The 27617-nt window shown below is 39.7% G+C and overlaps 1 protein-coding gene across 1 annotated transcript in view; it reads right to left on the bottom strand.

The window, feature by feature from the left end:
* Nucleotides 1-27617, bottom strand: part of jarid2b (jumonji and AT-rich interaction domain containing 2b) — a 103544-nt gene that overhangs the window by 7479 nt on the left and 68448 nt on the right. Inside the window, exons 4-8 of the mRNA XM_084130065.1 lie at nt 21929-22098; nt 12370-12537; nt 8848-9047; nt 2804-4049; nt 1641-2155 (exon numbers count right to left, since the gene is read on the bottom strand). Of these exons, the coding sequence (XP_083986191.1) occupies nt 1641-2155; nt 2804-4049; nt 8848-9047; nt 12370-12537; nt 21929-22098 (2299 nt within the window). The remainder of the gene's footprint in view (nt 1-1640; nt 2156-2803; nt 4050-8847; nt 9048-12369; nt 12538-21928; nt 22099-27617) is intronic.

The raw sequence follows: 27617 nt of genomic DNA, 5'->3' as shown, positions 1-27617 counted from the left end.
CTGTCGGTCAAATTGGTAACCGCTCCAGGCAGCTCTCAAAAACAAGCTTACGATTCAATTACATATATGTCAAATGTTCTTTATATGTATATATAAACCTGTTCTTTATATGTTGGACATATAGCTAAACGCACATTATGTGGTTTTTGACACTTTACTTTAAAGGCAGTACTTCATTTCCTTCCTATACGTAGATGTCAAGTTGAGAGTTGCAGTTTATCCATTCATTGTTCTACAAGTTGTCTATTTCCTCTTCTTAAGCACTACACACACAACTGAGAGAAAAAAAAAGAAACAAAAAAAAAAAAAGAAAAAAACTCACTCTTCAACCGCATGACAACACAGATAACTATAGACAAAGACAATTGCCAGGTACCGCACTGGAGATGAACAAAGTGCTATGTGTGTGTGAAGCTGAGCTGTGACCTATATTCAGGCACCATTCTGTAAAGAGGCCCATTCTCACAGTACTGCCCAGCAGAGAGTGTTACCTCAGACAACAACACACAGACAGACAGACGGGGTGCTATAAGAGTCAGCGGGGTATTTTTATAGGGCTAGAGAGGCAGACGGAGTCACCTTACATCGACTATAGCTAAGAACTCAGCCTCACGTTCACCAGGAGCTGAGGGCCTGGGAACAAGCCCTCTCACAAAACAGACACTCTCACTGATACCCACCCACTCACAGTTATAGTTCTCTCTTTCTTTTACCACCAGTCCTCACGCAAACACAAAAACCACAAGTTCTGCACCATATTTGAACGAGCTGCCTCACTTTCTACATTAGCAAGCTACCTTCTAGAGCAGCATGCAAACCAAAATGAAACCTCATGAATGACTGAATTTAAACACTCTTCTGGCAGCAACTGAGAATCAACTGTGAAATTAAGTCTTTTTTTTTGTGGTTGGCATGAAGAGTGCTTTTCGCATGGTCGATCTTAATGCAGTCAGATGCTAGCATGTTGCTAAGCTAACTTGATACTCTAATAAATGCAACAAATGCACAGATAATTGTACAAAAAAAAGAAAAGAAAAAAAAAGCATGCATACACTGCTGGGACTAATTTTGGCCAGAATGAGATCTCTAAGCACCACAGTTTTGCTTCAATTCGGGAACACGTCTAAAAAATAACAGACAGCTCACTAAAGTTTGTAAAAGATCTACAGTGTTTTGTACCTGTAAATCTGTCTGAGGAACAAAACAGATGCTCATACTGGTAGCTTAGCAAGTCAAAATAGAATACATAGCTCTGAAGTAAAGCTTAGATCTGTGATGCAGAGCACAGCACAGAGACACATCCATCACACACTGTAGAGCCAACATCGGCAGCATTAAAACCCAAAACACATCACATATTAAGCCTTCCTCCTCTATTCCCCAGCGGTGTGGCACTGTGTTCAGTGTACAGACAAACATAGTCATCAGGCTTGATATTCTGGCACATTCTCTGGCAGCTCAGTGGCGAGCCCTCTCTGCTCTCTCTAAACACTTCATTACCTGAGGAAATGGCACATCTGCTAGTCTGACTGACTGAATAAAGTGAATAAAACTAGTCTGACACATAATACTGCCATTTCAGAAAGGAAACAATAACGTTAGCTTGCAGATGAGCTATTATCAGTATGTGCCTCTATTACCTTGTATATACATTTGTGCTGGTCACTGAGAACACCTTCCTCTTCTGCCTCCTCTTTTGCCTCATCACTGTCCACTTTTCCCCCTTTCTTTTCCTGAGCAAACAGTCTGCGGCGGCCGGCCTGCCGCTGGGTGTCTGGCTCTTTGTTGTGATTGTGGAAGCCGTTGCGGTGGTTAAGGCCGGTGAGTCCATTCTTGGGTTCGAAGCGGGGAAGAACCAGAGACCGCTGGCCGCTATCCGAGTGGCCCTCCAGGGGTCCTCGCTTGCGTTCCAGAGCCTCCTTTTCTCCCAGCACCTCCTGCAGCAGTTGATAGTGCTCATCGGGAGAGAGCAGGTCATAAGAGAGCAGGTACTGGAGGTAGGCCTCCTGGAGCTTGGCCAGACGATCCTGTGCTGATTTGGGAATGCGAAGAAGGTCGGCCAGCCGGCTCCATTTTTTCAGGTCCATCACCTGCTGCATTCCACCCATGTCGCAGACAAGCTCAGAAAAACGAGCCAGGTCTACTTCACAGCCACCTGAAGGGGTGACAGAGAGCAGGAAGAAATTATTATTAATGTTGAATGCAAAAACTGTATGTTAGAAATGTATATTAACAGTTAATGTATCGTTTCCAAACATAACTCAGCTAAACCACTGCAACTGACACACTGAACCATTTGCTGCCGAATGAGTATTGACAGCTCCAGAATTAAAATTCATTTAATTTCACAGCTCATTAATTCTCTAAATATGTTGAAGGAAAAATGGTGTGATATCTTTTTGTCTTTTGAAACATAATGACAGGAGAAAGTGAGCTAAGAAACGACAGAGAGTGAGCACCAAAAAAGGTCAGTGACCACGTTTAAAACTCTCATAGGAATTATTGCAGCATACCGGCGGCATTCTAGCAAGCTCACTAAACATTTATTTCATCCGTAAATTCTGACTGGATCCTCAAACAGAATTCTGAAGCAAAGCAATGGCTCAAAGTGGTTTTAAAACTTTGTCATGGTACTGGACAAGTTCTGGTGAAATGGGCAATTGTCAAGTTACCCTGATTAAATTGTTCAGGTATGTTTGATTAGGGATGGAACTAAAATCTGCGGCCATCCAGGGCCAGATTTGTGGAACTCTGGCTTATACCAACAAAGTAGCTGTATTCAAAAGGTTTTAAAGGGACTCACCTATAAGAGGCGGCTCGTCCATTGAGATGCCCTGAGATTTGAGGTGCTTCTTAATGCAGGCCAGTTTCTGAACATTGGGGCCCCAGCGCCGACCCAGCTTGTGGATGCGCTGAACCTGTGTCACAAAACGCATCTCGTCGTTGAGTTTGCACTCTGGCCTCCAGTCAGGAGGTGGCAGCACTCTGCACAGTCCACATGACTCGGCCCGTTCCCGTACCGAGTCAAGATAAACCAAAGGGTCCTGGAACTCCCTGGAGCTGGGCTTGAAAATGGGCACCTCCTCCCCCAGGGCCGCCCACCCTGCCTTGCTCCTTTCACGCTCCCTGTCCGGCCGTGTTGGAGGTGTGTGTGTGGGCTCTGCTGGTTTGAAGGACTTGCTGGCTGAGGTAGTGGATGTGGTCCGATTGAGGGCGGGGTTAGTTTGGGCCCTCTGCTGTGCTTGTCTGATGAACATCAGTTTGCCAGCAGAGGCACGCTTGGGCCGCTGACGTGCTGGCTCAGGGGTTGCGGGGTTCTGGGGCATGCCTGGGGAGGCAGGAGCAGCAGGGGGAGATTGAGGAGGGGCATGACCCGTTTTCTGAGTAGGGGAGGCAGCCATTTCAGTGATACTATGTGCAATAGTGACAGTGTTGGGGAGCTTGAACTGATTCAGGGCCTTCTTGCTGCGAGTTTCCAGTGGGCTAGTCTGCAGTTTAGCTTTCTTAACCTCATTAACAGGCAGCTTAGTTTTAGCCTCATCACTCTCAGTTCCAGCTCCAAGGATCGTAATAGCATCACTTCTGCGTTTAGAGTTCCGCAGTCCCTGCCGCAGTTGTCGGCCATCTTGCTCCTCTTCCCTGGCACTGTGGCGTCCATTAAGCCTGCCGTTAAGACGGCCACCGTTAGTCATCTTATGCACCCCATTCGATAATAGCACCTGTTTGCGGGTTTTTGCATTGATACTTTGGGCTTTTCCTGAGTGAGAGAGCTGAGGCCGGCCATGGCCGTTGCTGGTTGGATGATGAGAATGATGTTGGTGGTTGTTGCTGTAAGCTCGGAGGCCAGCAGAAACAGCGTGCTTGCTGTGGTTGAGTTTGGCTTTCTTTACCAGTTCTCGTTTTGCTTTGGTGTAGGTGACGTGGCCCTTGGTCACGGTGGCTGTGTACTTCACAGTTTTGGACGGCAGACGGAAGTCTTTCTGCTTTTTGGCACCGGCTGTGTGCGTTCCGGCTGATGATGCCCGTGTGACTCCATTTACTTTTGAGACCTTAAGAGAACAGAAGAAGAAAATTGTTATCATCATGTTATATAAAGTGGATCAATGCAACTTTAAGGAACTGAGATTCTCAAACCTGACTGCAAATAATAAGCTCCTAACGTCTATTTGCATACTAAGACGGTCACAGTGCATGTCTCTGCATACACAATAATACAGACCACAACAGAGCTCCAAAAAACCCAAAACAGAGAAAACAGCAGGGGGGGAAAGAGGGAGGGGAAATGTACTAGATGGAGGGAGAAGAAAGAGAGGAATGTTTTTATTCAGTGCCAACAGCTGCAAAAAAATCCTTAGAAGTAAAGTTTATCATAAAATCTCATTCAAACACCAATTCATAGTTGGCTTTATACAGCACAGTACACTAAAGTTCTTCAAATTTGGCTTTAATGCCCAAATAAAAGGATCTGTGCTTTCAGCTGATCTGAGGCCCCCAATAAACTTCACAGCAGAGCAGATGCAGCTTGGGTTACGCCCGGCCTCTCATTGTTTAACAGCCACCATGGGAATTAGACTATGCCAGGCTACAAACATAGTCAGCCTCGACTTCTCTCTTCACATTGTTTTCTTTGGCTCTATTTTTCTGGCAAGGCAGAAAGGGTTTGATTTCCTATGTGTGTGTTCTCACAGAAGCAAGAAAAGAAGATGCAGCCGGAGGGTTTTAGTAGGCTAAAAACTCCAGGTGAAATAAACACAATGTGCTTCCTGACATTAGAGGAATCTCATTGGACAAGAAGAATGAGTCTTGACATTTGGCTTAAAGTTCTCGACAAGCCTTTAATCAAAACAATGCAATAGCATAGCACAGTCAGGTATCCAAAGTTTTCTTTGCACAATGTTTGTGATACATATTTTATACATGGCAAACAATGCCAAAAGCCCCATGCAGGGCTCAAAGCTATGGAAGCTTGTTTCCGCCACTGACTTTATTTCTCAGAATTGCGTGATATAAAGTAGCAATTGCGTGTTATAAAATCGGATTTGCGAGATATAAACATGCAATTCTGGAAAAAAAAGTCAGAATTGTGAGTTTATATTTCACATTTCTGACTTTATAACACACAATTGCGACTTTATAACACGCAATTCTGAGATAAAAATCTTTTTTTAATTATTTTAAATTCTGTGGTGGAAACAAGCTTCCATACAAATCCAACCTATCAACTGAAGAAAAAGTTAGAAGCTAAGAAAATGTGATGACAAAAGTCATCTTTGTTAGATGGCTTGTAATAAATTTTGTTATCTCTTCTTTCAATTAAATTCAAAGAATGTACTGCAGATGTTTCACTTCCTTATAAAGTTACTGACATTTAATAACATTTTCATATGCATTTATACGCCATTTGGCGAGGACTACTTTTGTACTTGCGTCTATCTGAATTGCCGGTAATGCCTTACTGGTCAGTTATGTACCAAACAAAAGAAAAAGACCTACACAAAGAAAAAAAGTTGCTTTTGGTCACAATTTGAATTTCCACACCTGGTCTGAAGGAGTTCATTTAATTGCAGGGTTTAGATTTTTTCTGAGGCCTGTTGTGATAAATTCACGCTCTTTAGATGTAGTGCCACACCCTTTTACAACCCTCCCCATCCCTCTCACTTTATTTCTCTCTTTAAAATCTCTGAACGCTCTTAATGAGAGGCAGTGTTTTGGGAACAGTGTCCAGACTGCGGTGATCTCTGGGCCAGAGGTTCGCTGTCAAACAGATGAGGAGATTGCGGAGTGTCTTTGAAATAAGACATCGGCTGTATTGTATTCCTATCAGGTGCAGCCGAACAACAAAGAGAGGCTATTAAAAGATAAGGGGGACTGAAATGTGACCTCCTTCATCAATCGCTTCCCCTTGTCGACGGTGAAAGAAAAAAAAAAGCAGCAGGAGGGAGAGGGGGAGAATATAAAAGAAAGCGACAGACTCCAGCCCCAGAGGCAGGCATGATGGATGCTCTCTGCAGGTAGAGTAAGCAAATGTAGCATGTTGTCAGCTGCGGCCATGTCTATGTAGCCCCCGTCATCACACCCGCCCCCTTTCGAAATAACACGTCAGTGGTCTACGGCACGCCCCATCCCGTCTGCAGGGCTCTGAGAGTGCAGAATGTGATTGTAATGATAATCCCACTCAGCATAATGTCCGAGTGTGCTGGATGCTGAGTAGAGCTTGTGCGCAGCAGAAATTCCACGCCTGGCTCGGTGTAATGAGCGCCATGACCACTAGAGAGCTCACTGATCCCAGAACACAACCAGAGAGTGCAAACGAGCCCTTGCCAGCTATTATTTAGACTGCCTGAAAAGGTGGAAGAGAGAGAAACCGCGTAGGCGAGAGAACACAGGTCACTGGACTGTCCCCAGTGGAGGAAACAGGGAAGAAAGCAAGGAAAGAGAATGGAAGGAAGGACGGAATAGTTAAAGGCCGGCTGGCCAGAGACGTGCAATTAAACCTGCTTAACAGCCAGATAAAAAAAACAAGAGAACACACACAGAGGCCAGGCCAGCTCTCTGAAGTGGATCTTGTTTGCATGTGAGCGTGAGGGAGGACAGATGACATCATGTGTTGCTATAGGCCAGCTGCAGCAAAGCAAAATAATTAACTGAGAACATCTGCAGCCCACAACACACACACAGAGTACATGTCTATCTATCTGTTAAGATAAGGAAGGCTCTCTCTCTCTCAATTCCATTTTCAATTTAGTGCAAATTAGTTCAAATAAATTAAAATAACACATATGGAGTAAACATAATAAAATAGAATTAAGTTGCATGTCAGATATTTTCATTCAGAAAAATTAAGAAAACTTTTAGTAATGATTATGAGTATAGATTATTAGTCTATAATATTAATTTGGCACAGACATCAGCAAACATGTTTTTTATTTATCAGTCATTTTTGTTTTATCAATTTGTTTTATTTGGTCTATAGGTTTATTTACTTTATGTGTTTTTTTTTTTTGTAAATGTGTATTTACATGCACTCAAAATTTCATTTCAACACACTTTCTCTTTGGAGACAAAGTACCCACAGCCAAGTAACACAAAGAACAAGAAAACTTCAAAGACAAAGACAAAATATCAAAAAGACTCATTAATAGCGGCCATGGACACAATGAAACAAATGAATATAGCCGTAACTCGGGGATAACAATTAACACGCATACAAAGGCAAATCAGTTCAATAATAACGCTGCTGAACCTGATCCTGCACCTGCTGTGCACAGCATGAGAACTCTCTTATTCCCTGATCAAGAAAGTCTGTGCAATGGCTAACACCCATAATAAATAAATAACATGAATAAAAATGTATAATTATAAAAACCCATATTCCACTACTTATTTTACTACATAAGTAAATACTTAATTTAAAATAGTGTATCATGTGAGACTGTCTTTTAGCAAACACAAAAAAAGTGTTGGCCATTTGCTAAAATGGACAGTAGCTCAGCACAAACATAGAAACCAGCATGATAAACATTCAGCTCATGTGCAAAGGGTCATGCACAGGCTATAGCTCTTCAACACCTGAACACCCTTCAGAAAATTGGCTTTTAAAGAGAGACAGAAAGAGAGGTTAACAGCTGTCTAAAAGATTCTCACAGTATTGCGGACTATGCCGCATCTATCAGTGTTGCTTATTGTTTTAAGTACAGCAGATGAGCGGTAGTGTGTTTATGTTCATTTCACTATAATAACAGGATTTATCTGACTAAAGGGTTCAACATTGGGTCAGTCATTGCGGTTAAACTGCGACGTACAGGTGTCACTGCTAAATGCGGATTCATAACAATGATTTAGGCCACATCCACACAAAGCCAAAGCTTTCCCCATCAGATCTTTTTTCCTCTCGTTTAAAAAAAAAATTATGTAAACACAGCGTCGTCTCAAGAAATATCTGCATACACACGAAACCACTGAAACCGACTCAAAACGATGTAGTCTACATGCCAGACCTGTATGTGGCGCTGTAATTCTGCCACAGAGATACACTAAAAATGGAGAAGAAGACTTGGAGCATTAGCATGAACCTGGTTCGCTGTATACAATAATAATAGGCTCAGTAGCTTCTTCTTTTTTTCTTTTTTTTTTTTTACCAAGAACTTTATTGAACAATATAAACCACCATAAATAGCCTGGTACAAAATATGAAATGTCTTAATCAGACAACAGACAGGCATCATAGCATAAGAAAGAAAATATAAATAAAGAAGTAAAATAAAATAAATAAAATAAAACTACATTTTTCGACACGTGGGGTGATGACATCATCGTTTCACAAAATATACGGATCGGCTGTACACAAGAAAACGCAAGGGTGTCATTTTCCACTCCAAATTTATCCACTCTGGGACCCGGTTTAAAAAAATAATAATAATAAAAAAAAAATAGCGGTTTCAGGCTCACAAAATGTCGAATCCGTCAGGACGAAATGCCGATACGATACAACATTTTTAAGTATACAGCTAAACATGTCTCCGTGTGGAAAAGGCCTAAAACAGTTCCAAAGCTAGCCCTACACTTCTCAGTTAGTACAAGTCATTTTGCCAAAAAGAAAGAAAGAAAGAAACTGAGAGGCTGATGATGTGTCTTTCCCTGCTCTCTGAGGTTCATTGTTCACTTTTGTGGTCCTCAAACCCGACAGGCTTGTTAATGCCGGAGACGGTCTGATTGTTTGAGGGCCACATCAGGATCGATGTTCCCAACTGACTAGCAGATTGTAAGCATGCAAAGCAACTTACATGGCCAATCATTGTACAATCCCTTGCTCTTACTGACACTGGGATGGACAGAAGGGTGTTATACCTGCTTGCGGAGTTCCTCTGAGGCTCTTCTGTAGTTGTGGCCGTTGGTGTTGTGGCTCTTGGCGGTGGCCGCCGTGTGCTTGTGTGAGATGTCACCAGACGCGTCACACCTCTCGCTGCAATCTCTTCCCACAGCCAACTCTCTGCTTCTTGTTCTGGGAGTGAGCTCTTTGTCCTTGTGTACCTTATGGCCATTTAGCACTAGGGAAGAGAAATAACAGGGTTATTAAAATACACACAAATATGTTGCATGTAGTTACTATAGTAATAACTATAAATTATGCATAATTACATGCAACTAACACTAAACCAAACCCTAATCCTAACCCGAACAGTACGTACATGTTGTTAATTCACATTACTCAGTACTTCCGTGTATAATTACACTGTAACAAGGACACCTTAAAATAAATCGTAACCAACTATTCTTTATTAATTGCAAAGATAATACATTAAAATATTGTATTTCATTGCCTTCTCAGTCACATTTTACATTCAATTCATGCATCTTATTTAGCATGCAGTAAATGTTTCAAATCACACACACAAAAAATATTATGTATACTATTTGCAGTGTATTTTTTTGTGTGTGAAAGCAGTGTGTTTTATTATAATCTTGTGCACAACTCATTGAGCAATGCAAGAGGGTTGGTTTATGAATTTTATTGAATGCAGTGTCAGAACAATTTTGAAAACTGCAGTATTGCCATACTTCTTATTTGTGTACTGGATGTACTTTACATTTTCATTCTTAGAAAGTATGTGAACTGGCATAGCCTTTAGGTTAAAAAAATAAAATAAAATTCAACAAAATCAAAGCAAAACAGAAGTAAAGCAAAATCAAAACCAAACAAAGAAACAACACAAAAACAACACTTCCCTCCTTCTCATCTGCAAGTTTGTTTTTAATATGCATTTGTAGATGTTTTCTATAGATAAGGCTGTGAATTACTATTTTTGACATTTTTGGACAGGGTAGTCTGTCTGTTATCAGGCCCTCTGGACTGCTCTAATTAACAGACATTCAAACTGCTCTCTGTATTTACGACTGCTCACTTTAATTTTACAGTGTTTAAATATCAAGAGGCAGCAGAGCGTGTCAGCGAAGGGGAAACGGACGGGCTTTCGCGCTGTAAGGCTTGCACTTGGAACTGCTACCGACAGCTGAACTCAATAAAAGGTGTTTAATTTAGAAATGTAAACACGCCTCTGGGTTACTGAGGTTCAGCGAATGAAAGCCGAGCACTGTGGTTTCTCTCGCACACATAGAGAGAGAGAGAGAGAGAGAGAGAGAGAGAGAGAGAGAGACAAGAGCTCTGCCTGTGCTTCATATTAAAGTGTCACATCTGACATGGGACAGGTCAGACAACGGGATATCTCCAGTCACCGGATAAGCTAGACAGAGAGAGAGAGAGAGAGAGAGAGAGAGAGAGAGAGAGAGAGAGAGAGAGAGAGAGAGAGAGAGAGAGAGAGAGAGAGAGAGAGAGAGAGAGAGAGAGAGAGAGAGAGAGAGAGAGAGAGAGAGAGAGAGAGAGAGAGAGAGAGAGAGAATTCCTTTCCTGAACATGGGACAGTGTGCATTTCACGCATCCATCCACCTCAGGCGGTCAGGGTGCTCTACATGCACAAAACTCTAGGACTGTAAAGAAAAAGGCGCAAATTCCTAACATGGGCCAATCAGGAGCAATCAAGATCAATTTGAGTTGAATAAAACTGAGCTAAATTATGCAAGAACAAGAACACTTGCACACTGTCACTGAATCTGTACAGCATATACAAAGTAACACTTATATACTGTACGTTTTAAATGTTTTAATTTAATTGAACAAAAAATTACAATACATAATAGCATTTGCATTCACTCAAAACATTAAAAGTGCATATCCAGTAAAAAAATGCATTAAATCTAATTATGAATTATGCATTATGAAAAATAATGTACTCTATGTGGTAGTTTAATAGCATCATTTAAATTACTCAATTTCGCCCCATGTGCTTAACACATAAATATTTATAGTTGCTGACAAAGCCGCGTCTTTCTCGGTTTGGATGTGAAAAGGTTGAATAGACAAGTGAAGGTTGTGAACGAATGATTTGTAAAGATCACTTGGATCACGCTGCTCAAATTGGCCACATATCAGAAATTTTCTTTCCTTTTAAAACGCTTACATATAACCGGGTGTCCCAGTGTTCCATATGGTACATCCCAGTTCACTTTACAATGGAATTCACAGTAATACCGTTGAACAGATATTGATTTATTTGTTTGGAGTCTGATTTAGGGTTTTCATGAGCTAATATTGTTTTTTCCCCTCTCAGGAGAACATTGTTTTGTGGACAAATTGCAGAAATAAGACAAAAATGAAACCTGCTGCAAATAACACACAGTTTTGCGCTTGTGAAATCCTGGAGGGACTGTTAGGGACAGAAAAATAAACAAATAAAATTGTGTGCGCTACACTGCTATAGAACTACTTATAATACTTAGAGACAAATGCTTACACAACTAATGTGTGTATTTGTGTTTATATATAGATGGCAGCTTGATCCTCTGATGGCTGTTAAAGACACTTCAGCACACTAAATTAAACGAGCCTCTTGGCTTTCAATTATCTACTGACAGACTATTTTTGTTTAACATGATGTTTCATTAACACACACCCTTCTTTAAACTCACACAGCATCTATTGAGAGTCTCAATAAAGTGCTCAAACTGACTTATAGGACTGTCTTTCCTTCATTTGTTGGGGGGGTGCGAGAGTGTGTGTTAGCGTAAAGCTCGTTGCCCGCTGTTACTCGGCACAGCTGTGGGCTGAATGCATAAACACCCTGTTACCGCCTTTCCTACTAAAGTGATAATTGGAGTGGAAAGATGGAAGCGTCATGTCCCACTCCAATATAAGATTCCCGTTCCCACACAAGAAGCAGCAATTCTCTCTCTCTCTCTCTCTCTCTCTCTCTCTCATAACAAATGTTTTCTATTTTGATATATTTTAAATGTAATTTATTCCTGTGTTGGCAAAGCTGAATTTTCAGCATCATTACTCCAGTCTTCAGTGTCACATGATCCTTCAGAAATCATTCTAATATGCTGCTTTGCTGCTCAAAAACATTTCTTATTATTATCAATGTTGAAAACAGCTGCTTAATATTTTTATATTTCAGTATTCTTTGATGAATAGAATTCAAAAGAACAACACTTATTTGAAATCGAAATAATAATTTGTAACATTATTAATGTACTTACTATCACGTTTGATTAATGCATCTGCTGTATAAAAGTATTATTTTCTTGAAAAAGAATCTAACTTTTGAAAAATAACTTATCAATATTTGCTAAGAGATCTCCTAATTTAAGATACTATTAATCAGACTATTAAATGCAATTTCTGATAATATTGCATACTTTTTCATGTTAATTAATCATGCAATTGCAAACTATAATCATAAAAACAATCACACAGTAAGTTACAGACAAACGCTCTCTATTTTGCTGCGATTGTTTTTCATCCTCTGTTCTTACCGAATCCGTTGATCTTGCCAGGAGGTTTGCCCTTCTTAGGTGTAGACTGGCATGACGTGGATGCCACACTGGGTGCTTTCTCTTCCTCAATTTCATCTTCATCATCCAGTTCCTCCTCATCCTGAGAGCTGCCGAAGTAGGCCACGTTACTGGGTAATGCCGGTGAGCCTGAGAGGCGGGAAAGAGACAGAGAGAAAGCTTTAAAGGAAGCCACAGGCCCAGCACATTTACTGAGAAGTGGCCGAAGAAAATGGGATAAACCGACACAACTCTGTAATCTCAGTTTCTATTGCAGCTGTAATCCTCAGAAAATCAGCTGCTGCTCTGGATGAGATTAGACGAGACTGTTGCAGCCGTAGGAACGCTCCTCAGAAGCCTGAGTACATTACACTCCTCTGTTTCTGTCTGTGCTGAGAGGAGATTTGCCGCCACAAGTGACTGTCTGACTGACGTTTCTCCTTTCAAGAGAAACTACGCTTTAAATAGCACCAGCTGATAACCAGCAGCACACTGAAAGCTTGCAGCCCCATGTGAAGAGGCCCATAATACATCACTGCTCCTGGATCAGATAAAGCTTGAAAGATAAAAAGTAAGGCACGGTATACAAACTACACACGGTATGCAAAAACCAAGGAATGACATGAAACCTTTGGAGCAAAACAAAAAACAAAACAAAAAGGAAGGCCATGAAACCTTCGGAACAAAACAAAAAACAAAACAAAACAAAACCAAACAAAACAAAACAAAACGAAAGGCATGAAACCTTCGGAACAAAAAACAAAACAAAACAAAAAACAAAACAAAACAAAACAAAACAAAACAAAACAAAAAGGAATGGACATGAAACCTTCGGAACAAAAAACAAAAACAAAACAAAAGAATGACATGAAACCTTCGGAAAACAAAACAAAACAAAACAAAACAAAACAAAACAAAACAAAACAAAACAAAACAAAACAAAACAAAAAGGAATGGACATGAAACCTTCGGAACAAAAAACAAAAACAAAACAAAAGAATGACATGAAACCTTCGGAAAACAAAACAAAACAAAACACAAAACAAAACAAAACAAAACAAAACAAAACAAAACAAAACAAAACAAAACAAAACAAAACAAAACAAAACAAAACAAACAGAGAATTATGAGGCCGCCACCTCCGTCAAATTTTGTGCCACCTCCGGCTCTCGACAAAACTCGGACAGACAGTCACATGCTCAGATACACTTTTCCACCGTGACTGTTCTGTTGCGGGTTCCCGGCCTATGTCCATTCTCAAGCCATTAGTTAATTTTAAAAAAAATATTCTGATAAGAATAATAGAATAGTTATCCAACAGTGATTTAATGAAACAATGACAATTTAAGTTTGAAGGGAGTAAAGCCTCTGTTTAGGCTATTAAGGAAATGTAATTTTGCCAAAAGAAGAACTTTTATTTTAAATAAATGTTATTTTTAAATCAGCCTACTTCAGTGTGATATGTTACCATATTATCATGCTTAACACTGAGAATTTGAATAATTGTAATGTGATGATCAGATGCAGATATCTAAATCAAAGAATATCATAGGTTCGGGCAGTTGGCAGGTGGATTATTTTTTTAACAGCAGATTCGGGTGACTCAAAGTGCACCAGATTAATGAATTTATCTTTAAAATGTTCAAAATTTTCTTTACCACCCCCGCCTAGTTTTGAACCAGGAAAAACCCTGAATGCATTTAATTGCTTGATTTATTTTATAAAATTATTATTAACATCTTTGGTAAACTCACTAGTAAGTTATGTTGTTGTTTTTATACTCAGAAATAATGAATAATTACGGAAGCAGCAAGTAACACTGAACTAAACAATTTTAGTTCATTTTAGAAAGACTAAAATAATATTTTTTTGTAAAACATACTGTAATAATCCTTGTTTTATTTACAGCTTCGAAATAGTGTGGATTTTATTTACAGTGTGGACACACACCACATTACACAGAAGGACCAGCAATAGCCAAATATGCATTGGCAACATCAATATTTCTCATACAAACAGTGCAAGTGATGCATGTCAAATGCCTGTTGCCCATTAGCTGCCAAATATGCCCTCTCCAGCCCTATCAGCGCAGAAACCTGCACTACTGCACGTCTGCGATTCGTCCGCACTACACCGGGCAGCAATTATCATTATCTAGTGCTGTTCTCCGCCAGCCTCATGAATGAAACATGAGTGTGTCAGCCACGGCCCTGCAAATGTGCTCTCATTAGCTCTCTATTAACGTGAAGCTGCAGCCGGCGTGGCTGCGGTGATGATGTCACTGCATACATGCAGCATTTGACATGCCACATTAATAGTTATGGTCCGTGTGACAACATTTATAATAGCAATTGAGACATGTTGACTGTTCGGGGAACAAATAAAATGACTGAATGAAGTAGAAATCTTAACGAGATGCTATTAAATTGACTTCTGTAAAAGGGCCGAGAGACCGAATTCTACGTCACTAGTGTTCACTTCAAAGTGGTAAAACAGTTTCTTGTTATTGTTGAACTAAAAACAAAACTATTAAAAATTGTTTTCAGAAATTGCAATAAAGCTGAAATAAAATAAAACAAATATTACACAAAAACTTAACATTGAAAATAAAAATAGGTATTTAGCTTTGGTAACTAATTTAAATAAGTTTTAGCTGAAGTTCTAAGATTACTAAACTTAAAACGTAAACTTCATAGAAATATTTAAACAAAAAAAATCTAGCAAATAAAATAACGAAAACTTAAAATTAAATTAAAATGAAAACTGATAATAATAAAAGCTAATTCGGAATATTAATAAATACTACAATAATATAAAAATAATACATGGTTTCAGACCTTACATGTTTTTGGGTTATTAGCATGTTAATGCCAGTGTTAGGACTGGTGGAATATTGATAAATTGATACAATTTTGAGGTTAAATATTACAATATCTATCCATTCAGGGTGTCCCCCACCTGTGGCCCGAGATGGTGGGATAGACTCCAGCATTCCCGTGACCCTACAGAGGATAAAGCGGTTTTGGAGAATGGATGGATATTATAATACTTTGAAATATTAGCTTTAACCACCTCATATTTACAAATCACATTCTCCACTTCAAGGATTATCAGTCATATAATATGCATGATGACATTCATGACATGAATTACAGAAAGAAACTCACAAAGACATGTATAATGTAACTTTATGCTAATGTACAAAACAGGACCACAGCTTGCTTTGAAACAAAACACCTATGATGGTTACTCCATATGGAACAAGCCAAATTCCTAAAAATCACAAGCAGAGATTGACCAAAGGTGCCAACAAACAAACAAACAAACAAACAAACAAACAAACAAACAAACAAACCGGGCCACTTAATGTCAGCTCAACTAATTAAGAAAATGGCTGCCATTATCATTATCTTGCGCTCCCATGCTGTGGGAGGAAAAGGTCAAAACGCCAATAGCTCACAGACTTGAGGGTCAGCCTGGGTCATGAATGGGGGAGGGAAACCGCTGGCATTGGAAGGCAGACATTTTTTCCTAGTTTTAGATGCTCTGCAAAAATGATGTTATTGTCATGTAATCTGTTTCAGACCCGCCACCCACCCAGAATGAGTATCAGGCTCATGAGGTTTAGCGAGTGCCCCAGGGAATGCTGGGTAGGGAGTAGCCCAACTATAGCTCCCGGTCACTGGCGTCAGGGGTGCACAAACCAGATTTTTGATCGCAATCACACGCCGTCTGTCACGGCTTCTCCCTTCAGCTTCTTTCTCTGGAGCCAAATCTAAATCTGTCATCTCCCAGAGAGAAAGAAAATAAAAACAGACTAAAAAACAGACCTTCCCCAATCCCCAATTATGTGCTCTCATATTCACAGGCTGACACAAATCATAATTAAAGATGAAGGCATCCATTACAATTGTCAGATTTAATTCAAGCACAGACATAATTACAAGCGAAGTGTTCTACTTCGGATGCTCTGCTTTTGTCCCATTTTATAAAAGCAAGAGAGGTTAAAATTGAAGCTCAAGGAGAACCAATCAAATCTGCCTGAGCAGATGTCCTCGCTCTGATTGGATGTTTGGTTGCCGTGCGGACTGTTTTGATCAGAAACATGGTTAAAGGGAGTGAGGAAGTATTCCTAAAAGAATAGTTCACCCAAACTGAAAATTCTGTCATCATTTACTCGCCCTCATGTCGTTACAAACCTGTATGACTTCCTTTCTCCCGTGGTACACAAAAGGTTAGAGCTTTGAAGTACATTCCGATCTTTTTCTTTCCATACAATTAAAGCACACCCTTGTGAAAACGTATATTTAAAAAAAACTGTACTTGCAGATAACATGATATTAATTAAATTATTTTGATGTGTTGGCTAACATACTAAAGTAAACATGCATGTAAAGTGCTACTATGGAAGTCAATGGGGTCCATCAACTGTCTGGTTACGACATCTTCACTCAATATCACTAAAAAAAATCCAGCTAATTGAATTTAATATTAATTTAAACTAATACATTTTCATTTAATTGCAATTAGCAATTCTGAAAAAAATAAATAAATTCCATTCAGTTCACACTCAAGTATATTTTTTAAAGCATAATATTTCTGTAATAAGTATTCTTTTTCACAAGGGTATAATGACCAGGGGCTATTTATAGCTCTTAAAAGGTAAAAAAGCACCATTAAAAGTATCATAAAATTATTTAAAACAATTTGTGTGCTAATTTTAAGTCACACTACAGCTTTATGTGTGAATTTAAAGTTGATATTCACTGAAAAAGGTTCCCTACGCCATATTTACAAGTTCGCACATTATCCTTATTAAAATTTGGCATGTGGGGTCACTGACGTCAAACCGACTTTCCGTGAACAACTTTACTCCACGGGGAAAAAAAAGCCTTGAGGGTGAATAAATGATGAGAGAACTCATTTTTAGCTATCCTTTTACAGCTTGATTTGTACGGGTCGCCCATCTTAACCCAATGTTGTCAGGGCTCCTGTCAGGGTTAACAGGTTTTCAATCAGGTCGAGGTGCATGGCAGTTGAGTGGAGAGATGTTAGACAGTGAGCAGCCCCCCTGCCTGGCACTATATCCCCTCTATGTGACAGCATATGGCACTATGGAGTGCACTAGAGAGCGGTGAGTGAGGGAATAAGAGGGGACATTAAAAACATTGTCTCTGGGCTATGACGGCAGCAAGAATGCGAGGGGATTATGGATTATATCTCCACTAATTTACATTCCATCCTGAATGTCTGCAAATCCATTAACCCAGATGCCCTATGCTTGAGGAGTCGGCGGGTGAATTTAATCAGCCTGCTGCCCCACCGCCAAGCCGCACACGTCAGCGCACTTAATTGAATTGAAATCAGCTATCTTTGTTCTTTCGTAGCGCAGCGCCAGTGCAACAGCTTCACGCCGACACACGTGGCTGTGGCTTGAATGCGGCTGCTGCGGCTTGAGAGACATAAATAAAGACTTTAAGACAGTCAACGATATCCAAGAGACACTGGAATTGAACTAAATGCTCATGAGGACATTCAAATCCACATAAAAATGCAGTTACAACAGCTTGTTATGTAACACGGGCAATGGAGTACATTATTCATTTACTCATATCTCCTTACCTTTTTACCTAGTTCATATTATGAGGTTCAGTGTATGGCAGAGGTTCTGAACAAAATTTTATATCGCCTTTTAATAAAAAATTTTATCAAAAATTTTTTTTTTAAATAATTTAGCATATATATATTTTAGCAAGACATATTTTGCATTTTTCTTAAAGTAAGTCTCAAAAATGAATCAAGACTTCCCAGCTCTATATGCATATGAGAATTTAAACAAGAAATGTCTTTCCATCATTTTTCTTTACTATTAAAGATAGTTATGGATCGGCATGCATGGATGTCGCCTGCACAGATCATCATCTAGATTGCTTTAAATCTTAGTGTTTGACAAGTAGACTTCACACACACACACACACACACACACACACACACACACACACACACACACACACACACACACACACACACACACACACACACACACACACACACACACACACACACACACACACACACACACACGCAACTGTTTTCTCCATATAATGCAACACTCATCAGGATTTAAAGTGGCATGTAGTGTGAAAACAGAAATGGCTTAAATCACAGCATAATTCCTGCATTTTGTTTGCAGCGCATTACTTTACATTGCATCAGAAGACGTACATAACGCAATACTGATGTTAGAAAAATCCATTTAAAAAAACAAAACATGCTTATGTTGTTGTCTAAAAAGGCAGAACCCTATAGATTACATCTTTTCAAGACTTTTCTTAACTTTTCTTTTGAGAAGACCGTCAGACACATCACAACATTACCTTTATCACAGCATGCACTCTACTCAGCGGTCCGGTTAAATACTTTTTCTATGACAGATAAGAGCGGTGTTTCACTGGCAGTCAGCCATAACTGAGCTATTGTAGGACTGCCTATTTGACCCTGGCTATATTTACCCAGAATCCATTGATCTGTATTTACCCATCCTCTCTACCTCCACCCCTCTGAAAGATCAACACCGCCTGCTTACGACCGCCTCTCCTGATGGCTGAAACAGACATGCCAAAGTAAAGAGAACTCTGGAAGATATTGAAAGTCAGGGATTCTTTGAAGGATAAAATGACACATGGCGTTATGACAACTCTTTACTTCTCATAACACCACTGTATTGTAATGCCATTTGGACAACATTACGCTCCACACACACAAATATACACACTACAGCAGGGGAGCACCATCTATAAATAATGTCGAGGCTGGTGTACAGTTATTGAGGTGCGGCCCATCATCTAATTGCCACTGTGGAAAAAACTGCTAAGAGAGTCACTGAGAGTTGAGGCTGATACGCAACACCCTCAACCCGTGGATTTGGCCTCTCCATGACCTCAAAACACCAGGCCAAGTCAAGTTACGGTCAAGTCTGAGGAGACCTGAGCTGACCAGACCGCATACACGGGGCATAACGCATCTGATATAACTAGCTAACATTTCATATGGTACCCAAAAATGTGCCAAAGTGATTAAAAGACTACTTTTACAGAAGCAGTGAATGTTCATAACCGTAAATTTGGGCTAATGAATGTCTTGTTGTCGGAAAACATGATACAGGATAGTTCTGGCTGATATTCTGAAATCCCGGTGAGAAAGGAAAGTTTATACTGAAATGAGGCAGTCTAAACCATCTCCCGCAAGGTTTAAGTTATTATTATGTTGTAAAAATTCCAGCCAGAGAATAAATTCAAAGTCCAGCAAGTCTTTGCTCTCAATTATTTGAGCAGTACAAATGGAACTTTCTGCTTCCACTTTTCCTACACTTTACACATCTCAGGACGTGCATGAAACGGGAGAGAACATTTTCTTTTTTGGTCGTTAAGGTCTGATAATAGTAAATGAATTTCAAGTAATACAAATATTAATGTAAAATAAAAAGGGCCACACAAAGTCTACAGACACAGTCGGCACAGATTGGGGGGGGGGGGGGGGGGGGGGGGGGACCCACAGAATGGACTGAAATGTGGTGAAACGTTTAAAACAAAGCAAGAATTGTTAGCTGAAAATATTAAATATAATTTAAATGAAATAACTTTCTCTAAACTCAGATTCAACATGAATTGGCTATGAGGCTCTATGCTACCCTGGAGCCTTTAGTTTTACCTGTTAAAACTAATATTTGAGATTCACTCTATAGAAACACTGTGTACTGACCTTGAAAGCGAGAGGAACCCATAATCCCTTGTGAAAGGCAGAGCCTGGTTCACAGAGGCGGGTGTGTTTGTAAAAGTGTGTGTTCATGACACTTCAGGCTGATAACACCATTTTTTCAACATGAAACAGTTGGTGTTGATACCTCCTAGCTTTGAGAGTCAACATTTGTGCAGCATTGGAGTTCAGATGCCACCTCTGCCATGACACCAGACACTGGTGCTGGTTCCTGGGCACCAGGTGAGCAGGCCAGAGGTGTTGGGCGAAGGCTGTAGGAAAGTTTATCATGAACAAAAGACAAAAACTAGCAATAAAATAACTAAAAACTGGAGTACCCAAAAGGAGAAAACAAGAATTTATGAAAAAAAAAGAAAAAAGAAAGTATTTCATATTTCATCAATGCTGTATGGAAGCTTGTTTCCGCCACAGAATAAAACATTTTAAAAGATAATTGCGACTTTTTATCTCCCAATTGCGAGTTTACATCTCGCAATTCTGACTTTATTTCTCAGAATTGCGAGATATAAAGTCAGAATTGCGTGAAATAAAGTCGCAATTGCGTGTTATAAAGTCAGAATTGCGAGATATAAAGTCGCAATTGCGTCTTATAAAGTCAGAATTCTGACTTTTTTTCTCGCAATTGCGACTTTATACCACGCAATTCTGACTTTATAACACATAATTGCGAGTTTATATCTCGCATTTCTGACTTTTTTTCTCGGAATTGTGAGATATAAACTCACAATTGTGAGATATAAAGTCCAATTCTAAGGGGAAAAAAGACAGACTTTTTTTTTTTTTTTTTTTTACCTCAGAATAGTTTATATCTCACAATTGCGACTTTATATCATGCAATTCTGACTTTATATCTCCCAATTGCGTGTTATAAAGTCAGAATTGCGAGATATAAAGTCAAAATTGCGTGATATAAAGTCGCAATTGCGAGAAAAAAAGTCAGAATTCTGACTTTATAAGACGCAATTGCGACTTTATTTCACGCAATTCTGACTTTATATCTTGCAATTCTGACTTTATAACACGCAATTGCGACTTTATTTCACGCAATTCTGACTTTATATCTCGCAATTCTGACTTTATAACACGCAATTCTGACTTTATATCTCGCAATTCTGAGAAATAAAGTCACAATTGCGAGATGTAAACTCGCAATTGTGAGATAAAAAGTCGCAATTATCTTTTAAAATGTTTTATTCTGTGGCGGAAACAAGCTTCCATAATGCTGAGTGGTTTGATTTAACTAATTTCCCAAGCCTGAATTCTGACTGTTGCTGTATCGCACGTGATGTTCAGGGGCAGGTAAATCTGACAGTCAAAACCACATTAAGTAACTGTGAAAAGCAAATGCCTCATACAGCATACAATGGCTCAGCTCATCGTGAAACATTGCAAAACTAAAACAAAACACATTAGTCTTCTTTAGTTAATCTGAACTGCCACAATACATAAAATGTCCAAACAGCCTCAACAATAACTCCTAAATATTTTCCAAAATGGGATGCCGTAACTTGGCAAATTCAGCAACTAGTTGTTGCTCTGAGCGGATACGGTCCATGTGGCTAGATGCCCTATAATAATGGTAGTTACAATTTACTGCTAAATGTAGCAGCAATGACACATTTATCACACATTTAATTGTCCACTTGGACTGCAGTGCGCTGCGTCTAAGACTAAATTAAAAACCAAAATACAAAGAAAATTAAAAATAAATAACATTGTCAAAACTATATTAACTCTGTAAGGGAAATGAAAAATGAGCCAATACCTCGAAGGCATATGAAGGTGAGGAAGTCTTCTGTCTTGGGTTTGCGTTTGGAGAGGAATGTGATATGTGTGAGCGGCGTGGGCAGAGAGGGGTCGGCCATCTTCACCGGCGTGGTGCTGGGGGAGTTGGGTTGAGACTGCGCAAACTTCCTCTGTGCATGCAGTCTGGGCCTGAGAGAGAGAGAGAGAGAAAATGGAAACAATAGATTTTAAATACACTTGCATTCTATCACATAACAGAGACTTTATGGATACATTATAAAAACTTTTCTTCTGCAAATCCCCACTTGGCACTGGGACTTGGATAACGTTGCCCAGAGCAATAAATTTCTCTTAACGCATTTGCTCTCGTGATGGTAAAACTCCACTCTGGCCCTTGCTGTTGCCATGACTAATTCAGTCGATCTGGAACCCTTTCAAACATGTTTTTGGTCCGATTAGCACACAAGAGCTGCTATTTCTGATGGTTATCCAAATGCTGATAACTGGGTTAAGCACTGGAACAAGAAAAGCTACAAAACTGGAAAAAAATTAAAATAAATGCATTCACCCATATTTGACCTTGTTGATGAACTGATAGCAGGTGAAATATGAAAAGGTGCCCTTAAGGACAAGGATTGACTTTAAAATCTTTTACAAAAAACTGTGTGTGTTTTCAAAAAGTATGGAAACAGCTGTTCATTTTTATAATTAACCTTTTCTCTGTCAGCACACAGTAGTAATTTAAAATTAAAAACTTATGCATAAGTCATAATTCAAAACAAAAAAAAGCAAAAATTTAACAAAATGAAATGGTTATGGTATTGTGGATAATCTCTGATTCATTTCAAAGTGGATAAGCTGCTATTTTTGTCACATATCTCAAGAATCAGAGTAGACAGTCTCTATGAGTGAGTGACTTGAGACAATTCTAGCAGACACTGGTGCTTCCTTCTTTAGCACTTGCAAGATGTCGTCTAACTCAACCTCTGAATGTTGATTCACATCAAGGCTTCGAAATGTAATTAAGTTCTCCATTACGTGCCGTGAAGACTTCAGCAGCAGCTGATGACTGATAAATAGCACTAAGGATAAATCAAACTGCCAACATTCAAGGCCTCACACTCACTCATTACAGCGTCTCCTTTTGGAGACATCCAACTCACTGACTCTACATTTCAGTTCAACTCTCCACGGGAAACAGCATGGAATACTAAAAACAGTGGAAAGTCGTATGTCTCAATTCCTCCTCCACCCTCCGTGCGCTGCCAGAGGAGGCACGCGTGTACGCACTTTCCATTTCAGCTGCATTTCATCATTTTACCCACACGTACTCCCCTCGGTCCACGCCTGATGTCTGCTGCCAAATATGATCTCCCCACATAGAATTAAAGAAAATAATGGGGGATGGGTAAAAGACAAACATCATTCACTCCTGTACAAATTAATCTCATTCAATCAGAGGACCGTGCCTGAGATGGTTTGCCAACCGCCAGCAGCTTTGACGAAGCTGCAACGGCATCGCTAATCAATTTTCACCAGCGCTATGTTTTGCAGACAGATTGTTCCTTCTTTTTTTTTCTTTTCCAGTCTCTCATGACTGTGACTGATGGCACGGGCACCTCCGTTATGCCACAAAATAGGAGAGATGCTTCAACTACTGTTCAAGTCTGTTTTGAACAAGGTGCAAACACACTTTCTGATTAATTTGGAATCTTAATTTTGTGGTTCCAAAATCATTATTGAAGCACTTATGAAGAATTGTTCGGTAAGCTGTTCATTAAGTCTGTACTTTTTAAAGACACCCCTTTTGTAATAGCAAAGGCTCCACATTGGAAATAGAGCAAGGACCAAACTGTGATAATGAACCATGAGAGTCAAGCAATTAAATGTGCTTAAGTCTGAAAGGAGGAAAGAATGAGACTGAAAGCCTCAAAGACATGGATATAAACAAGAAATTAGAGTGAGCTATAGTTTATTTAAAGAACAAACAAAAAAATTGAAGTGGACAAGATTAAAATACATGTGTTATGTTTCAAAAAGACATATAATCACCCTCTAAAACCACATCATCTGTTCAAAAGGGAACTGCAGCTCCACACCCAGACTCTGACATTAATTAATGGAGATTACACAGGCAAAAAGTTCATAGAAACATTTCTATGATAGCTGGAGGACTAAATGACAGCCGAGTGAGATTTCAGCCAACAAACACAAGCGTAAAAAAACCTTGGCTTTAAAACATTGCTGCTAGATATTCAACAAAGCACTTACAAGCCGGCCAACTGCCCAATTATTTATTGATTGCTAAAGTGTTTCAGGCAGAGGTTTAACCTCATTTAGACTGGTCCAGGGGAGGATTGTTACTTCGCAGGAGAAATAAAGAAAACATCTCCTTTTCTTGCCATGGTTTTCATAAGAAATCTAAATATTTTGAACTGCTGCTTTAGAAGTATTAACGCAACCAAGTACCAGAGTAGTTCTGATGCAAAGAAAAAAAAAGAAAAAAAGGAACCAGTAAAACAAAGAAGGATGTCACAGTTCATCGAGTCAGTCTAGACTGCTCTCAATTTCAGAGACGGCCTGCTTTTATTGGACTATTTATCCTATCTGTTCCTCATTAAAGGGTATAATGGCCAACTGTTTGGCATGGAAGTATCCAGTGACATGGTGGGATAGTCGACATGATGTAGTGTATTCCCTACACATGATGTAGAAAGCGATTTTACAACTTAATGCATGTTTCTCACCACATCTATACAGTCTAAATACAGACCTCACATGATATACAGTAAACTTAAACAGATGAGAGAGAGTCCAAACAGAAATGGGAAAAGTCCTAGGAAGATGCTATGGAACCAAAACTTTCCTGGGAGCTCTCTGAAAATATAATGGCTATGAAAACATTTGTTGACTCTGATGCTCTTAAGACTCCAACTCTAAACATTAATAGCTTAATTAAATGATAGTTCCGTTTAAAAACCTAGTGAATTCCCTGCCTGGCTTTTAAAAGCATTGAAGGCACTCAAATTGCAAAAGCTCTTTCCAAAAGGTAGGAAACCACCACATTATTCAACCTTCTCATTTTTGAATCACATCTATCTTTTGGAGGGAAGACAAACCCAGAATGCATTGCATCAAACTCAGCGAAAATATATTTCATTGAATACTGAAGATTCTCTATACAAACAGTGACATCTCATTAAATTTTTGTGCACAATGCAGATTTGGGCTTGTTAGAGTTTCTCGTTGTTTGCCTCCATGCTAATGTCAAACTGTATTGGAATCATACGTGTTAAATTCCATTTGTGTGGCATAAGGCATTGTTGCATATGTACAGTGTTCCAAATTCAGCAACTTGTGAAGGTTCATGACATTTAAGATGTTGTCCTAGAAGTTAGTTGCCTAAGAAAGCAGGAGACAGCACATGAACTTGTTAGGTTTTAAGAGTTCCAGTGTTTTGAAGCTCTGCATATTTTCCCATGAATAATTGCAGGAGTTGTGGCTGTCCCCAATTATAGCATGTCTATGCAAATTAACGACGCACTCCAAAAAAAGCCAGGCTCCAAAGGAACTTAGCTCCAACTTCAAGACACTCCTGTCAACCAGGGAACAATGTATATATATAGTCTCTACCTCCAAATCCACCTCCAGCTTAAATTATCCGTCTTCAAATTCTGTCTCTGTCTCCAAATTTGCCTCCAATTTCAATGTAATTATCTTCAAATCAGTCTAAAGATTTCAAAGTTTCAGTCTACAGCTATCAACGTATATGTATTTAAATTTGCCTTAAGCTTCTAATGTATCTGTATTTAGACAGAGAAGGTTATATATTCTCAGAAGATATTTCTCAGAAAAAGAGAGTCTGTAAACTGCAACATGAGTGATGGAGAGTGGAGATGGGATCGAACCACATCCTCCAGACAGGATGGGTAGAGAGGGGCCATGGGATTGACTGATCTGGGCATTCCGGTTCCGCTGGTATTTCCCTTCCTCAATGAGCAAGAGACACTGCAACACAATAGCCCCATGGAGCTTCCCAGCCTATGCACTCCTTAATGGGACAGATATGGGTTCTCTTACAATGCCAGTCTTTTAACAAGAGGCTCATGCATAATTTACAGCTGATAAAAACCACAGCAGGGTAAGGTCACTCCAGGAACTAGGGCTATGATCCAATTACCATTTAGCTCATGGAGGCCAAAAAACCTATGATGAAGAGCTGTGACTGAGGTCAAGTTTAAAGGGTATTTACTGCATTTATGTAAATCTAAAAAGGGAGCAGACTGGTACAAACAGAGATCACTAGAAGGCATCCAGGAGTTTCAATATATCTGCCTCTATTGTCCAAGTCTCTACCTCCAAAACAACCTCCAAAATTGATCTGCCTTCAAATTCTGTCTCTGTCTCCAAAATTGCCTCCAGTTTCAATGTATTTGCCTTCAAATCAGTCTAAAGTTTTAAAAGTTTCAGTCTACAGCTGACAACATATCTATATTCAAATTTGCCTCAGGTTTGCCACTATTGTCAAAGTATCTGCCTCCAGTTCTAATGCACTGTATGCTGTCAAATCTTCTTGCAGTTTCAAGGTATCTGCCTCCTAATCAATCTACAGATTTCAAGTTACTACTACAGTTTTGGTCAAAGTACCTGCATCCAAATCTGCTTCCAGTTTCAATGTATCTGGCTCTAGTTCTCTCTCTCTCTCCTCCACCTGTGTGTGTAAGGGTGTGCTTAAAATAGAGGGACAACAAAGAGGTCAGAGCAAATTAGGCCTCCTGGAGATCAGCCCAGCTGGCCAAGATGTGGAGAGAGCCAGACAGAGGAGGAGTGGAGGAGTGAAAAAGTGCAGAAGGGGCAGTCAAGTGAAACAACCAAAAGGAAAAAAAAAAAAAGCGAGGGGTGAGCACCTGCTGGGAGGCGCGGAGGGAGGGATTATGGCAGGATGTCCAGATTCATCCTCTTCTAATCCCTGTGCCTTGCCCTTCAAAGAATGCCCCACTCTGATGTTACATGTGGAGTTCTTCTGTGTCACTGATTAGCTTTTAGGACAGCAACAAGAGAGGAGTTGAGTTTACCCCATCGGAAAGGAAAAGAAAAAGCGGTCGGATCCCTAGGGACTTAATGGAGGTTAGGAGAGGAGGTGAAGGAGAGTGACAAAATGCTTTGGTAACCTTTATGTTACCTTGCTTTACAAGCAACAGCTGTTGCGAGCTGGAGTGAACAATCAGAGGACACAGAGTGGTGTATACCACTGAAATATATGCATGAAGTCTAATATGATGGTGGCATGTGGGAACACGCACATGCACAATGAGATTAAGTTAAGCTACTTTTACTAGTTTACATTAATCATGTTAATGCTTAATCATTTGCATGTTGAGAAGTTGTCTCTAGTTTCAATGTATCTGCCTCCAATCACAGGATGCAGTTACAATCCCCAACATTAAACAAATGAAGCTGTCCCATCTGCATCAACAGTAGAGGACATGGATATTAAACAAGCCTCTTTCTGGCAGGGTGGCTAGTCACATACTGTGATCTCTGCTGGCGTTATGTGAAATCTTTGGTAACATGATCTCTCTCCTCAATCATAAGCGTGCAGAATGACAAAGTAACACAAGTACTGCAAGCACTCTGGGAATCTACTGAATGCTTGAGCACTCTGTAGTGTGCAATATTTTTGAAGGATTGCGCTCCTCTAAAAGAGC

Source organism: Abramis brama (assembly GCF_963993115.1).
Source record: "Abramis brama genome assembly, chromosome: 12".
Taxonomy (NCBI): domain Eukaryota; kingdom Metazoa; phylum Chordata; class Actinopteri; order Cypriniformes; family Leuciscidae; genus Abramis; species Abramis brama.
Note: the sequence above shows the minus strand (reverse complement) of the source record. Positions and strands in the feature narration are given on the sequence as shown.